The sequence below is a fragment of the Eubalaena glacialis genome, chromosome 10 (assembly GCF_028564815.1).
Source record: "Eubalaena glacialis isolate mEubGla1 chromosome 10, mEubGla1.1.hap2.+ XY, whole genome shotgun sequence".
In the NCBI taxonomy this organism is placed as follows: Eukaryota; Metazoa; Chordata; class Mammalia; order Artiodactyla; family Balaenidae; genus Eubalaena; species Eubalaena glacialis.
This window is the reverse complement of record NC_083725.1, coordinates 120,939,446-120,953,344: the sequence shown is the minus strand read 5'-3', so window position 1 is coordinate 120,953,344 and position 13,899 is coordinate 120,939,446. Positions and strand designations below refer to the sequence as shown.

Genomic DNA, 13,899 nt, shown 5'->3' with positions numbered 1-13,899 from the left:
ATTCTCAAACCTCAGTAATAAGAAAACAAACCAATTTAAAAATCAGCAATGCAGATGCGGGATGGCAAAAAAGCACATGAAAAGGTGCTCGACACCATCAGTCATTGGGGAAATGCAAATGAAAGCCACGAGGACATTGGGATACGCCTATTGCAAAGGCTAAGAATAAAACCAAACAATAGAAACAGAAAGGACAGTCCCAGTGCTGGCGAGGGTGGAGTGGGTGGTGGCCTCACATTGCTGGAGGGGGGCAAGGCGGTGCTGGGGCGGCGCATCTGTGCTCCTGGGCAGCGGGGGCCTTCTGCACAGCTGGAGGGGCTAGGAAGGCCGGGTGGGGGGCACTGGGAGAGCAGAGGCAGCCTCGGGGTGCCCGGCTTCCTCACCCAGCCCAGGGAGGCTAGGGCCCTGTTGGCACAGCCTGAGAGCAGCAAGGCCACACCTCCTCCAGGTGTGTGTCTGTTTGTATATGTATTTGTCTCTATGAGTGTGCGTCTGTGTGTGTGTATACAAGTATGTGTCTGTCTCTGTGTGTCTCTGTGTGTGTGTATACGTCTCTATGAGTGTGTCTGTGTACATGTATGTCTCTGTGTGTGTACATGTGTGTGTCTGTGTCTGAGTGTGTGTATGTATACGTGTGTGTATGTATACGTGTGTCTCTGAGTGTGTGTCTGTGTGTGTATATGTATGTGTGCGTGTCTGTGTGTATACCTATGTGTCTCTGTGTGTGTATATGTATGTGTGTCTCTGTGTGTATATGTATATTCTGTGTCAGAGTGTTTGTGTGTCACTGTGTATACGTATGTATGTGTCTGAGTGTATGTCTGTGTGTGTGTATACAAGTATGTGTCTGTGCATATGTGTGCGATGTGTGTATCTTTGTGTGTCCCTCTGTGTGCGTGTGTACATGTTCGGGTGTGTGTGTGTGTGTGTGTGTGTAGGGGGTAGGGAGGGAGGGAGGGAGGGAGGGCTGAGGCTGGGCTGGGCGGAGGCTGTGGTTACGAGCCTTCAGATGAAGTGGAACAGGAAGAGAAAGCTGGAATCCATCCCCGGCGGCAGCACGGCACTGCCCAGAACAGGTTGGACCTGACCGAGCACTGCCTGGCTGCCCTGGGGGCTGGGGCTGGGAGGGGAAGCAGGGGTGGTGGCAGTGGGGGCCCAGGCCTGGCTGCGTCCCTCCCCAAGGGAGCCCGATCCTGGGTGCCCCACCTGCCTGAAGGTTCCCCGTCCTACAGTCCCCACCTCCGGGAAGCCCTCACTGCCCACCCCGCCCACAGGGCCGTCCCCTTGGCCGACCTTTGATGCCCGTGTCAGATCACCTCCTAGCACCCACAAGGGCTTCGGAGAGGCTGGGAACCCAGGTATCCAAGAGGAGAGGGTCCCAGAGACACTCGTCCACGCACCTTCCTTCCAGGTCCCCACAGCCAGGGACTGAGGACCAGGGGGTGGGCCTGCTTAAGAAGGGAGAGTCCTCACCTCCCCCTCACTCCCCAACCCGAGCCAGCCCAGCCCAGGACCAGCACCATGCAGGGGGTCAGACCTCAGGCAGTGGGTTGGTTTCGTTTTCTTTTTCATTTAAAATTGGTGCATCTATTAATTTTAATGACACTCTGCCTCCTTCCAAAAGGGACGTGAGGAGAAGAAGCGGAATGGGGCCTCCCTGAACATCCTGCAGGACAGAGATGAGGATGCTGACCCCGTGGGGCACGGAGAGAAGCCCAGTGTCCCCCCAGCACACAGGCACGCGGACCTCGGCCCTAGCTGCCAGCCCCGCAGATAGAGGGCAAGGCCTGTGGCTCTCGGTCAGTGCAGCCCACGGGGCCTTGGGCAGCCACAAGACACAGATGCAGGTGACGCTGAGGCCTGGCCTGTCCCCTCCTGGCACGAGCACAAGACACACGAGAGCCCACATGTGCCAAGACACAGGCCCACAAAAGTCCCAGTGTGCTGACCACCGCCAAAAGGAGCCCGGATAAAGCTGGACACCCAGGGTCTGTGCTGTGTGGTTAGGCTGACGTGAAGTTCAGGGACAAGCCGGTGCCCGGTGATCGAGGTCAGGGCAGGGGTGGACGGCAGGGGTCTGGGGACCACCTGCTGGGCCGGGAACATTCCTTGTGGCGACCTGGGTGGAGGTTATACACGTCTACACACATGCAAAATTAGTGAGCAGACACTCCAGGTTGGTGCATTTTAGGTAAATTGTACCCCAGTTAGGAGAGGACAGCGCTGCTTCTGCAGTGCCCCGCGACCCACAGACCCTCCATCGGTGTCCTGGGAGGCGGAGGAGAAGGGGCCAGGGTGCCCCGGGCACAGGGTGTCCACTGGGTCCAGAGCAGGCCCCCACCCCAGACAGCCCCCGGGTGAAGAGGCTGGGAGCCGGGGGTGGGGCATCCCTGCGCGGGGGCTCCAAGGTTAGTCCCCAGGGCTTGTCCCTCCAGCCCAGTACCCACCTCCAGGTTGCGTGCCCCCTCCCGACCCCACCCCCTCCTTCTGGCCAGAGAGGCAGCCAGGAAAGTGCGGGCTGTGCTACAGGGAGCTGGGCAGGGCTGGGTCACCAGCGCCCTGGGCAGCCCGGCTGGAATGGGAGATACGGGTCTGCGACCTGCCCCTCCACGTTCCCTGGTTAGGGGCTCGTCCCTCCCATCCACCCCACTCTCCCCCCAGGACCCACCCAGCCTCTGCCACAGCTTCTTGGCCCCCTCCCGCGGGCTCTCCAGGTGCCCTCTGGCCTCGTGGCCCTGTCACTCCCTGTTCCCCAGGTGAGGAGGCCCAAGGAGCCCCTGCAGGGCAGCCGTCTGGGAGCAGAATCCTGCTGCCGGGCTTTGCTCAAAAGACTAAGGTCCTAACTCCGAGCCCTCAGCTGCTGAACACCCACTGCCCTCTCTTCTCTGAAATCCCCCCACCTCTGCCCTCCTAAGTTTCTGGCCAAGCCCCAGGGCTCCCTGCACCCCAGGGAGGGTGGGCCAGGAGCCAAGCGGTGTCGCTACAGGGGCAGGGAGCACACACAGGGCCCGGGGTGAGTGGGGGCTCGCTGGGCTTCCCCCTCTTGGCTGCCTGCTCCCATCCCACCCACCTCTGTTCCCATCTCCCAGAGGGAGCTGAAAGGAGGCCCTTGCTGGCCCTGCCCACTGAGACAGGTGAGGCAGGCCTGGAAGGCTTCCTGGAGGAGAGCCAGTGTCTGGGAGGAGAGGGCTCTGGAGGAGAGGTTGTGCGCGAGCTGAGGGGCAATTGAGGGTAAGGGGGTGACTGCCAGGGGCTGTGGGAAGGACACCCCACCCTAGCCAGCCCCACTCCCCTGAGCAAAGCCGCCCATGTGTGTCCTCTCCTTGGTAAGAGCTCTGGACCGAGACAGCCCTGGCTGGATTCCCAGCCCTGGAAGCTTATCCCACATCCGAGAGTCTCAGTTTCCATACCTGTAAAATGGGCACAACACACCAGGATGAGCTGAGCAATGCCGGGACACAGCCCAGGGCCGGGCTCTGTCACCAGGGGCAGTCAGACGGGGCTGGAGGGGTAAGGCACGTGCTAACCACACTAGCGCACACACAGCCACGCATGCCCAGTCGTCCACCTCGGCCACGGGCTCACACCCACCCAGAGAAAGATGCACGCCCTCCGCTGAGGGACCACTCCACAGCACCGCCTGTGGAGCTGGGCCCATCATGCCCAAGCTCCTGTGCGTCCCAACCCCAGTGCCGACGGGGAAGTGACCCCCAGCCTGCCAGCTGCTCCCACAGAACCCAGACTCTGGCCTGGGGCAGAAGGACCCAGGACCTCATCCCTCCCCTGGCCCCTGCAGGAGGGTGTGGGCAGCACAGAGACCCACTGGGGGAGGGGACTGTCAGGGCTGGGGGTTGGGAGGGGATGGTCAGGGAGAGGCCACGGGGCCTGGGAGGCCTTGCAGGGGGTGTGGGTAGGATGGGTAAAGGAAGGTGAACTCGGCACAGCTCAGATCTCTCTAAACCTAGCGTGCCAGAGCCAGGCTTTGCTTGCTGGAGCCCCGCCCCCTTTCAAGCCCACAAAAGGCATTCAAACGAGAGACAAATATTTGAGACTGAAGATAAAGCCCAGCCCAGCCTCCCTCTTCAGGCAGCCCAAGCTGCTCCCAGGCCCTCATTTGGGTATTAATTGGACTTCGTTTAGAGATTTGCATGTTTATCAATGCGGGCAATGGCCAGCCACTGAGGGCCAGGGCTGTAGGCAAATGCCAGGTGGGCAGTGGGGGGAAGGACTCAGGAGCCCTGGGTGGCGGCCAGCACCTCCTCAGTAATATCAGGTACCAAACCTGAACTGGGGGGAGGCCACCCACATGGGGCCTGGGCTGTGCTGCGGAACTCGGAATCTGGGGCCGGGTACGCCATACAGAAGCCCGGTGGGACAAGCAAGGGGAAGAAAGGGTCCTGAATGACGCCAACCACCCCCTGACACGGGCTACATCACCCCACCGAGGGGACAGCTGTCAGGACCGATGTCACAGGTAGTGGACACTCAGGGACCTTCCCTGGGAAGGCCTGGAGCCTGTCCCACCCTTCTCAGGGCTCGCTGGGGCCCCAGGAGGAGAGGCAGCTTGTCCAAGGCCACCCAGGCCTCTCTGTCCTCAGCGGTGCCCACGGTCCCTAGTGGCCCGTGCCTCTCACCCGGCCGGCTCCACTCTGCATCAGGGGCCCGGAGAGGACAGTGCTTAACCCAAGGGATGAGGCCATGGCAGTGGAGAATGTGCCCGTGGGGTCCTGGGGGAGGGGGAGGGCAGTGCCCCTGGAGGCCGGGGTTACTGGAAAGCCCAGCCTGTGAGGGGCTGAATTGTGTCCCCAAATCCCTATGTTGAAGCCTTAACCCCCAGGACATCAGAATGTGGCTGTATTGGAGCTGGGCCTTTACAGAGGTGATGAAGGTAAAATGAGGTCACTAGGGTGGGCCCTGGTCCAGTGTGACTGGGGTCCTTACAAGAAGAGGAGGTCAGGACACAGACACACATGGAGGGACGACCCCGTGAGAACACAGGGAGGAGACAGCCGTCTACACGCCGAGGAGAGAGGCCTCAGGAGGACCAGCCCTGCCCACACCTGGATCTGGGATTCCAGCCTCAGGACTGGGGACAGTGAATGTCTGCGGTTTGAGTCGCCCGGCTGTGGTGTCGGTCACAGCGGCCCTGGCGGACGCATGCACTGCCCCCCCCCGACTGTCAGGGCCCCTGGGTTCTTGCTGCAGCTTTGCCAAACCCACCCTGGGTGCCTTAGCTCCGGGGCCTGGTTTTCCCCATCACTGTGGAGAAAGGGCCTTGCTGGTGGCAGGTGGGCAGACAGGGCCTGGCTCGGAAACCCCACCGTGCCCCCGGTTCGTGGCAGGGTGCACAGAGCTGGCACCCACCCCGGCTTCTCCCTCCATTTGGTGTGTGGCCTTGGGCAGGGGCAGCTCTGGGGGTGCTGACCGGGGGAGCCCCTCAGCAGGCCCCTCCCTGCCTCTGAGAAGCTGGAGTTCAGAGCTCCGGTGACAAAGGCCCACTTCAACGTGTAAGAGGGGGCAGCGGTGCCAGGCTCAGCAGGGGGCACTGCTGGGGGCAAGGTCGCCAGGCTGACGGCGGTTCCCTGTGGCGTCGGAGACAGATGCCTCGCCTCCCCCAACCCCAGCCGATAGATTTGCCGCAGCAGCTAGGGGTGCGGTCAGAGGGGGTCCTGGGAGGCGGGAGGCGGGAGGCGGGGAGGCCGCAGCTCACAGACGCTCCCCCATCCGTCTGCACCAGCCCAGGCGGAGGGGAAGCCAGAGGAGGGGGCAGAGCGCTTGGCCCCCAGTCCAGCTCCTCAGGAGCCCCCCAGAGCCCACCCAGGCCTCTGCCCCCGCCCCTTCATCACGTGCGCCTCCCCAGGTCCCCCCAGGTGGAGGGCGGGCGTGTCCGGAGGCCTGAGCTGGCATCCTGCGTCCTCTCCCTGTCCCCGCCCGCTGACGAGACCCTCCCTCACAGTGTTCCCAGCAGAAGCACAGCGAAACGGTGCCCCTCCAGGCCCAGGGGCGGCGGCAGGGGGGGCTGTGATGGAGGCTTCCGCGGCACTGCCGGCTCAGAACCCCAGCACCTCTGGGTACCAGTGGGCCTCGGGCAGGTCACGGGGCCTATCAGGGGGGTGAGACCCCTCGAGGGGGCTGGGAGAACTAGGGGCTCCCAGGAGACCTGGCCGCATCATCACTCCAAAGAGCTCAAGGCTGACTCACAGCCCACACGCTCCGGACGGCAGTGCGCAGGCGCTGGGCGGGCCCCAGGCCCACTCCATATTTTCATGCAGCAAAGACGCAGGGTGTGACCTTGTCTTCCAGCCACCCGCCCTGGTGCAGCCCCAGAGACAGCCACCCACCCCGACTGTCACTGCTGGGAAAGGGTCCACGAGCCCTCTTGGACCCCTTCTTCCTCACCCACGGGCAGCCGCTCTGCCCCACCTCCAAAGCCTCTCAGGGCCCCCCCCCGACCAGCACCCCCCAACGCCATCGCTGTCGTTGGGAACCTTCTCCCGTCCCCCCCACGTTGACTCCAGCCTCCTCCTGCTCTCCCCCCAGACCCCCCACGGGCTCCCTGCCCCCACCCAAAAGCGGAGGTGGGGGGACTCCCTTCAACCCACGGGACCCTAGCCCCGCCTGGAATCCCCCCATGCCCCTCCCCGACAAGCAGAGCTGCAGCCTCTCAAAGTGCATTTGAGGCTCCACCTCTCCCTTCCACGAAGGGTCCTCTCCTGGTCTTCTGGTCTGTGGCCTCAGAGCCCCGGGACCCTCCCTGCTTCCTGGCAGCACAGTGGCTGGCCCTCTCACCAAGGTCCCACCCCACGGGGATTTAGGGACCTGGAGGGAACTAGGGCAGGGAAGGAAGACAGGGCTGGCCCGGAAGATGGGTGTGGGAGCAGACACAGCCCCCTGACCTTATTCAGGCTACGCCACGCCAGCCCCACAGGGAGCCAGCCACCTGCCTGCCCCCCTCCCGAGCCCTCTAGGCCATACTGGACTACTTCCCTGCCTTATGGTGAGGACACAAGTGTCAGTGTCACTGAGGAGGGGTCTGCGTGGCCCCTCCCCTGCCCTCAATGCCCATCTATCCCCCAGACTCTGCAGGAAGGGAAGGTGAGCGCACAGACCCCGCAGCTGATGCCCTGTCCCTTACGTGGTGGAGCGGGGCGGGCTCGCTCCCGTTCCGGGGATCCTTTTCGTGGAGCAGGGTCTGGTGATGCGCTTCGTGCTGGCCGCCTCCCCACGTGGCCCCCCAACCCCAGCTTGGGAGGGGTGCTGCACCACGGCCGCCTTCCCAGCCGTTGGAGCTCGGCAGACACCCAGGCCCTGTGTTTGCCGGTGAAGGTTAACGCGACAGCGGGGAGGCGCGTGCGCAGAGGAGATGCGCACCCCTTGCGAGTCCGCCCCCTCGCAGGAACCAGCGGTCGCTCGGACCGGCAACGTGGGAGCCCAGGGAGACCCGAGGCGTGTGTGTTGCGTCCTCCACCCAGCAGTCGGGGCGCCCACAGCCCCCAGGGCCGTGTTCTCACTCCAACGGGAACCTGCTCGAAGTGCAGAAAGACGTACCACGTGCACGCCCACGGGAACCATCGTCCCTCCTTCCTCAAGTGACTTCCTGCACCGGCCACCACTTTCGGGGAAAATAACCACAGAAGGAAAAGGGGAGATGGGTGAGTCCAGAGTTCCTTCCTTTCAGCTCTTCCTCAGACACAAGCTGAAGGGAGCGGGTGCAGGTAGAACGCGCGTACCAAGGAGGGAAATAAAAACAGCGGTGAAAAAAATTAATAATAAAATAAAGTAAAATAAAATAATTGGTGCTAGTTTTGTGTGGCGTCTCGGCTATTCCAAAAACATAAATAAAATAACGTACAAGTGCAAATTGCAAAATACGAATGGCATCATTTCGGTGATTCTGCATAGCAGTTAACGCTCTTATCTCTGCATTTAAGACTGGCATCGCACAGTATAAAAATTCATGCTAATAACTTAAACTGTTAATTTTTCTTTACTTAGAACGGCATTAAATAGCAAGTTTAAAACACCATAAGTCAAGACATAGACCATGGAAAAAAGGAAAAAGCTTTCTATCTCAGCACCTTTAACATCACCTTTTCCCAATTTTGAGCAAGGCTGCCTGGCCGTCGTCATCTGGCCCCGCAGGTGGCTGCGCAGATGCGGAAGCGGGCCCTGGGAGGGGAGGAGCTGGCAAGTCGATTCATTTGCTTCCAAGTGCCAGGGAGGCTTCAGAGGCAGACTGACAGGCGAGCTGCAAGCCCCGCCCACCCCCACCCGCCACCCGCCACCCGCCACCCGCCACTCGCCACCAAAACCAAAGCCGGAAGGAGCAGATAGACGTCATCTTCCCAGTGGGGGCTACAGGTGCGTCCCAGAGGCAGTGAGGCTGCCCTGGAACAGGCAGGAACCACTGAGGTTTTGACCGCCCCTCTTGGGACCCACGTCCCACTGGTTCCAGCACACAGGACAGGCGACAGCCCTGTGAGGTCAGCACTGCAGCCTCTATTTCAGGGACATGGCTCGGAGATGCTGAGTGACCTGGACAACACCCCAGGACCCCTGCTGTTTCCCCCCCGAACCGGTGTGTCTACCAAGGGCCAGACGGTACCAGTGTCCCCCCTAGAACACAAGCTCCTTGAAGGCAGGGTTTCCCTCGGGCGCTGATGCACCTGGAATACAGAGAAGGAGTCCGATAAAGGTTTCAGAATGAGCGGGTGTGGGACCCCAGCAGACCAGATAAGGCGGGCCTGGACACAGGGACCCGTGCTGGGCCCCAGCCTCCGAGAGGGCGGTCCTGTGTCAGCAGGGCCCCCATGTGGGTGGCCACCGGGGACACATCATTCTCTGAGTGGGTGAGTTTCAGCCACAGAGACACTCCCGGGACTACAAAGCAGGGTTCCTCGGGGCGCCTGCTGTCATGAATAGACAAGACGAAGTACGGACCCCCAGTAGCAAAGCACCCCCAGAAGGCCCCCCGGGGCTCTAGTCATCCAGACTGTGCTACCCCACCGCCCATCCACCCCAGCCCTGCCTGATTCAGAGTTGTTGTAAAGATCCCCCTGGTCCCACCCAGCTTTACCCCAAGGCTGAAGCACCATTCCCCTCGCACCACAGATGGGGTCCCCAGGGGTCCCCGACCCAACTCCACCACTCAGCCCCTGGTCACCTTTCGTCTGCAATTAGCTTCCAACCTCCAGATGGGGGCAAGGCTGGACCACAGGCTCCCAGGAGAGCCCTGCTGACCCCACTGCAGAGCCGACGGCTGGCTGGCCACCTGGCCCGGTGGGGATCCGTGCAGATGTGCTGATCTAGAACACGGAACTGCTAAGGTGTCCTCCCCAGGACAGCCCCAGGCAGCCCCACCCTCCTGGAAGGGGACCACTGCAAGGACTTAGGAATGAAGCCAACCCAGGTTGGAATCCCAAGTCCCATCACCTTCAAGCTCTGTGACCTCAGGCACCTAATCTTTCAGAGCTGCCCTTCCCAATTATGTAAAATGGCACAGCGAATGGCACCCAGTAAATGACAGCTGGTGGCGGGGGGGGGCACTTTCTAACTAGAGTGAGCAGGCAGGCCAGTGTGCCCAGGTGACACACCTGTCATCCTGCCTGATCAAACACAGCCCTTTCTTCTCTCAAAAATGAACCCGCTCAGACACTCTGATCCGGTCACCATACGTGCGTCCTCATGGGATGCAGTGTCAGGGACACAGCACCACCTCTGAAGTGCAGGAACCAAAAACCAAACCAGAATCTGATCACGCATCTGCTTCCGACCCACCCCCTTCCAATTACAGAAAATACAGGGACAGACACTCAGTAATATTAACACCTAGGGTGGTGCCGTCAACAACACCCAGAACACGGATTACCTCGTTTTCTCAGTAAGGGGACTGGGGAAGGGATGCTCACAAGAGTCTTTAATTCCAGTGCGGATCTGCACCAGATTCTCATTGTGTAAAACCAACTGTGAAAAATGGAGGCAATCAGAGGGCTGTGCCACCGCTGGGTGTTCAATGAAATGAGAGTGCTGTTGTTCATTTTGGGGGGAACCGTGGTATTGGGTTTTCCCTTGGAGGCTCACATGGAGAATTTACAGGTGAAACCACATGATGCCTGGGATCTGCTTCAGAACCACGTGGGGGTGGGAGTGGTGGGGTGGATGGGTGGGAGAGGCCTGGTGTTAATAGTTTTTGGTGCTGATGATGGGGGCTTCTCAGAGGCTTCTCCAGGGTCCGGCACGTCCATTGTCGACAGGACCACACATCTGACTCAACGATGCCGCTGTGGGTTAGAGCCTGTATGCCCTGCTAGAACGTAGGCTCCATGAGGGCACCGGTGCACCCTCGGTGCCTGGTACAGAGATGTCCAATAAAAGTTCTGGAACTTCTGCATGTGTTTGGAATTTTCCATAATAAAAAACAGGAACACAAAAATGGCAGCTCTTATCCTTCGCAGAGCTTCATCGCCGGCCCCAGCTCCCCTCCGCCCGCTCCTACCATGCTTTCCTCCCCACACCCAGGTGTGGTCCCACCCTGCCCACCTGGTACCACTCTGTGTCCTGCGGGCTGCAGGCCTTTCCCTGGGGTCAAGGTAAGGAGTCCCAGGAGAGCCCAGAGCCAGTGGCTCAGTGAGGTCACTGACTGTGGAGTGGATCCCTGGGAGAAGGCTGAGGGGTGGCGCTTGCTGGGTGGCCATGTCACATGCCTCCTTCTGTCCCTCGCATGAGGCTGGGTCACTCGGCCCTGCAGCCCCCAGCCACAGCTGCTCTGCTGACCCCCGCCAAGCCTGAGCCTCATCAGACCCACCAACCCTGTCGCCATGGTTACCCAGGAGCCATCTGCTCTGCCAGCACCCGGCGCCCCACCTCCCAGGGTTCCAACGGCTTTGACCCAACCACTCCCTGCCGGAGGAAGGGGTGCTTTCAGCATCCTAAAGCAGCACAGGGGATCCCTGTCAGCCTCACACCCATCCCTGCAATAAAAGAGAGCTTTGGGCACAGCGAGACTTCAAAGCTGCCGAGGCCCTGGTCAAAGGTAGAGCTGAGTAATCACCTGCGGGCCCTCTGGGCTCAGGGAGCCTGGGGGGCCCTCCTTGTTCCCCTCAAGGGAGGCCCTCACAGCCCCCGCCCACAAACAGGCAGGCAGAGAGGCCTAGGCCTCTGCAGCCTGCAGGGCACAAGTGGCCTGGAAGCCACAGGCGCAACAGCTGAGGGCCGAGTACGGGATGCTGGACACTGCCGGACACCTCTCCTGAAGTCCTCCCACAACTGCAGGTCACCCCCATTTGCAGGTTCAGCAACTTGCCCGGGGTCACGCAGCTGGTGGTAGGCAGCGGAGATCTGAATCCAGCAGCCTGGACCCTGAGACAGAGGGTAGCCTGGGTCAGACCCCCTCACTTGCCCTAGATCCCCGAGCCAGTCAGCAGCATGCGGACCTCAGCTTCCCAACAGTGAAGTAGCCCTGCCTGGACCACCCGCCAGCCTGCTGCCACCTGCCAGGACCTCCCAGCTCCACACGGCACCTGTGAATTGCTCTGGCACAGTGGCGACCAGGTTGGACTCCCAGACCTCACTTCTCTCCGCCCGCCCACCCTACAGAGGAGGGAGCGGAGTCCAAGGAGATGCGACCACAGAGGTGGGGCCTGCTGGGTACAGGATCTAAGCCGCCAACCTCCCACCCATACCGGGCCCTCACCTGGGAAATGGGGGGCCTCAGGGTACGGAGTGGGCACCCCCAACAGCACGGATACACAGCACCGATTTATTTATAAGATCCACCCTCCCTAAAACAGGTTTTCGGACACAGGTCTCTCCCCAGCTGGCAGCGCTGCAAGGGGACACCCGCCAGGGACCCTGCCCCTCAAGGGCTGCAGCATGTCCAGATCTCTCGGCCAGGTTCAAAAATTCCAGAAGAGGGAGTGGGCGGGAGTAGACAATCTTTATTGTGTTCCAAATCTAAGGATTCTTTGCACAAAAATAAGTGTTCATACTGTCAGTGTCCCTGGGCAGTTCAAGTTCATGCGTAAAAAATAGATTATCTGTGTCGGCATAAAATCCTCTCCCCTTCAAACTTCCAAGTGTTGGTGCCGCAGACCCGTTCCAGTGGAAGGCCTCTGGGTGGCTGGGGTCCGAGGAAGCTGCCGCCCGGATGATGTCAGGCTGGGCCGCTTCCACACTAGCCCTTGGTCAGGCTGGACGGCCGGGGAAAGTTGGCGGGATCCCCGGCTCGGTGGTGGATTGGCCCGCGGGAATGGCGGGGACGGAAACGTGAGCCGTTCCAACGCGCTGGCTCCCAAGTGGTGAGCCCGCTCGCGGCCGCTAGGAGGGAAGAGGGAAGAGGGAATAGGCACACGCGTTAGTGCGGGATCCGGCCCGGGAGACCCCGCCCAGCCCGGCCCTGCCCCCACCTCCCACAAGCGGAGCCGGCAGTTTCGTTTGCTCGGTGGATTTTGGAGCTCGGGTCCGTGGGTGCCTCGGCTTCAGAGTACGGCCCGAGCCAGGGCGCGGGGCGGGGCGGGGCGAGCGCTCGGATCCGCAGTGAGTCAGGGATCCGCACCCCGCCGACTCATTTCTGCCACCCGGCCCGGCGCGCAATTTGCAATGCAAAGTCACTCCGCCTCCAAGCGCCCGAATCTGCCCCGGATCCGCAAGCCCTTGGGGCCTCACCCGCCCGAGGGCCGCCCCCCTCCGTCTCCCCGCTTCCACTTCGGCGGCGGAGCAGCGAGGGGAAGTTTTGCAATCCCGGACAAACAAACGCTGGTCTTGCACAGGCTTGAAAAAGTTTGGGGGAAATGAAGAGTGAGCGAAATCCAGGCCATCGCCCGGGCCTGACGCTGGGCTCCGCGGGCTCTCGGGGCCGCGAGCTGCGAGGCCGTTTGCTCCACCACGCCCGGCCGCCCTGCCTCCGACCCTCCCTCTTCCCCGCCTCTCGGCGCTTACCTTGCTGGGACGAGAGCTCAGTAGCCCCCTAACCAGCTGGAGAAATCGAGAAGCTCGCGCTCCGCGGGGCTCAGCGCGCCCTCACAGGCGCTGTCGTCCGACGAGTAGGCGGAGCGCGGGGACCCGGGCTCCGAGCTGTGCTCGCGGCCCGGGGACGACAAGGCGCAGGAGGGCGAGGCGGCGGCGGCCCCGGGTGGCCCGCGGGGCAGTGGGTGGCGCGCGGCTGGCGCCAGCAGCCCCCGGGCCAGCGCGGCGCGCACGGCATCGTGCTCGGCCAGCAGGCGCTGCAGCGCGCGAATGTACTCCACCGCCGAGCGCAGCGTCTCCACCTTGCTCAGCTTCTTGCTGGCGCCGCCCTGAGGCACGTGCTGCCGCAGCGCCTGGAATCCTAAGTTCACCAGCTTCACTCGGTTGCGCTCCCGCTCGTTGCGCCGCGCCACGGCCGCCGCGCCACTCCCGGTCTCCACCGCGCCTGGCCGCCGCCGCCGGCTGCAGCGCAGCAGCTCTGGGGACTCCGGTCGCCGCCGAGCGGCGCAGCAGCCCGAGACACCAGGCGCAGGGGGCGCGGGCCGGGGCAGCGCGCCGCTGTCCATCGCGCCCGCATCCACTCGCCCCGCGCCTCCTCCGAGTTCCTGCGCGCCGCAGGAAGGTATGGGGCGAGGAACCGAGGGCGGAGGAACGACGGTCAAGCCTCAACGACGATCTGGCACCGTGCTGCCAAACGACTACACAGGGTACGTGGTGCCAGGTCGTCTGCGGTCCGGAGACAACGAGGCGCGGGAGGCCGAGAGGTGGCGGGCAGTGCGCACCGGGGAGCGTGGGGCGCTCGTGACTCGCGCGTGCTGTCGGACGCTCCCCAGGTCTTCCCCGCGCGGCGCAGGCGGCTCGTTTTTAAATGTATAGATAACCCTCCTCCGCGCCGCCGCCGCCTCCTTTCTCACGCCCTCCTTCCCTTGCCTCGCC

General features: G+C 62.2%; 1 protein-coding gene and 1 long non-coding RNA gene across 2 annotated transcripts; one reads left to right on the top strand and one right to left on the bottom strand.

Annotated features, from left to right (window-relative positions):
* The first annotated feature begins 1,022 nt into the window (after nucleotides 1–1,022).
* Nucleotides 1,023–1,763, top strand: LOC133100096 (uncharacterized). Its single transcript, XR_009702387.1, has 3 exons — nucleotides 1,023–1,076; nucleotides 1,275–1,358; nucleotides 1,625–1,763. It is a non-coding gene; the product is annotated as an uncharacterized LOC133100096 (long non-coding RNA).
* A 10,222-nt stretch (nucleotides 1,764–11,985) lies between these two features.
* On the bottom strand, nucleotides 11,986–13,899 carry ASCL2 (achaete-scute family bHLH transcription factor 2). The gene is made up of 2 exons (XM_061203901.1): nucleotides 12,937–13,899; nucleotides 11,986–12,315 (listed from the first exon to the last, which is right to left on the bottom strand). The coding sequence occupies exon 1, from the start codon at nucleotides 13,527–13,529 to the stop codon at nucleotides 12,954–12,956; it is 576 nt and encodes a 191-aa protein (XP_061059884.1). The 5' UTR covers nucleotides 13,530–13,899; the 3' UTR covers nucleotides 11,986–12,315; nucleotides 12,937–12,953.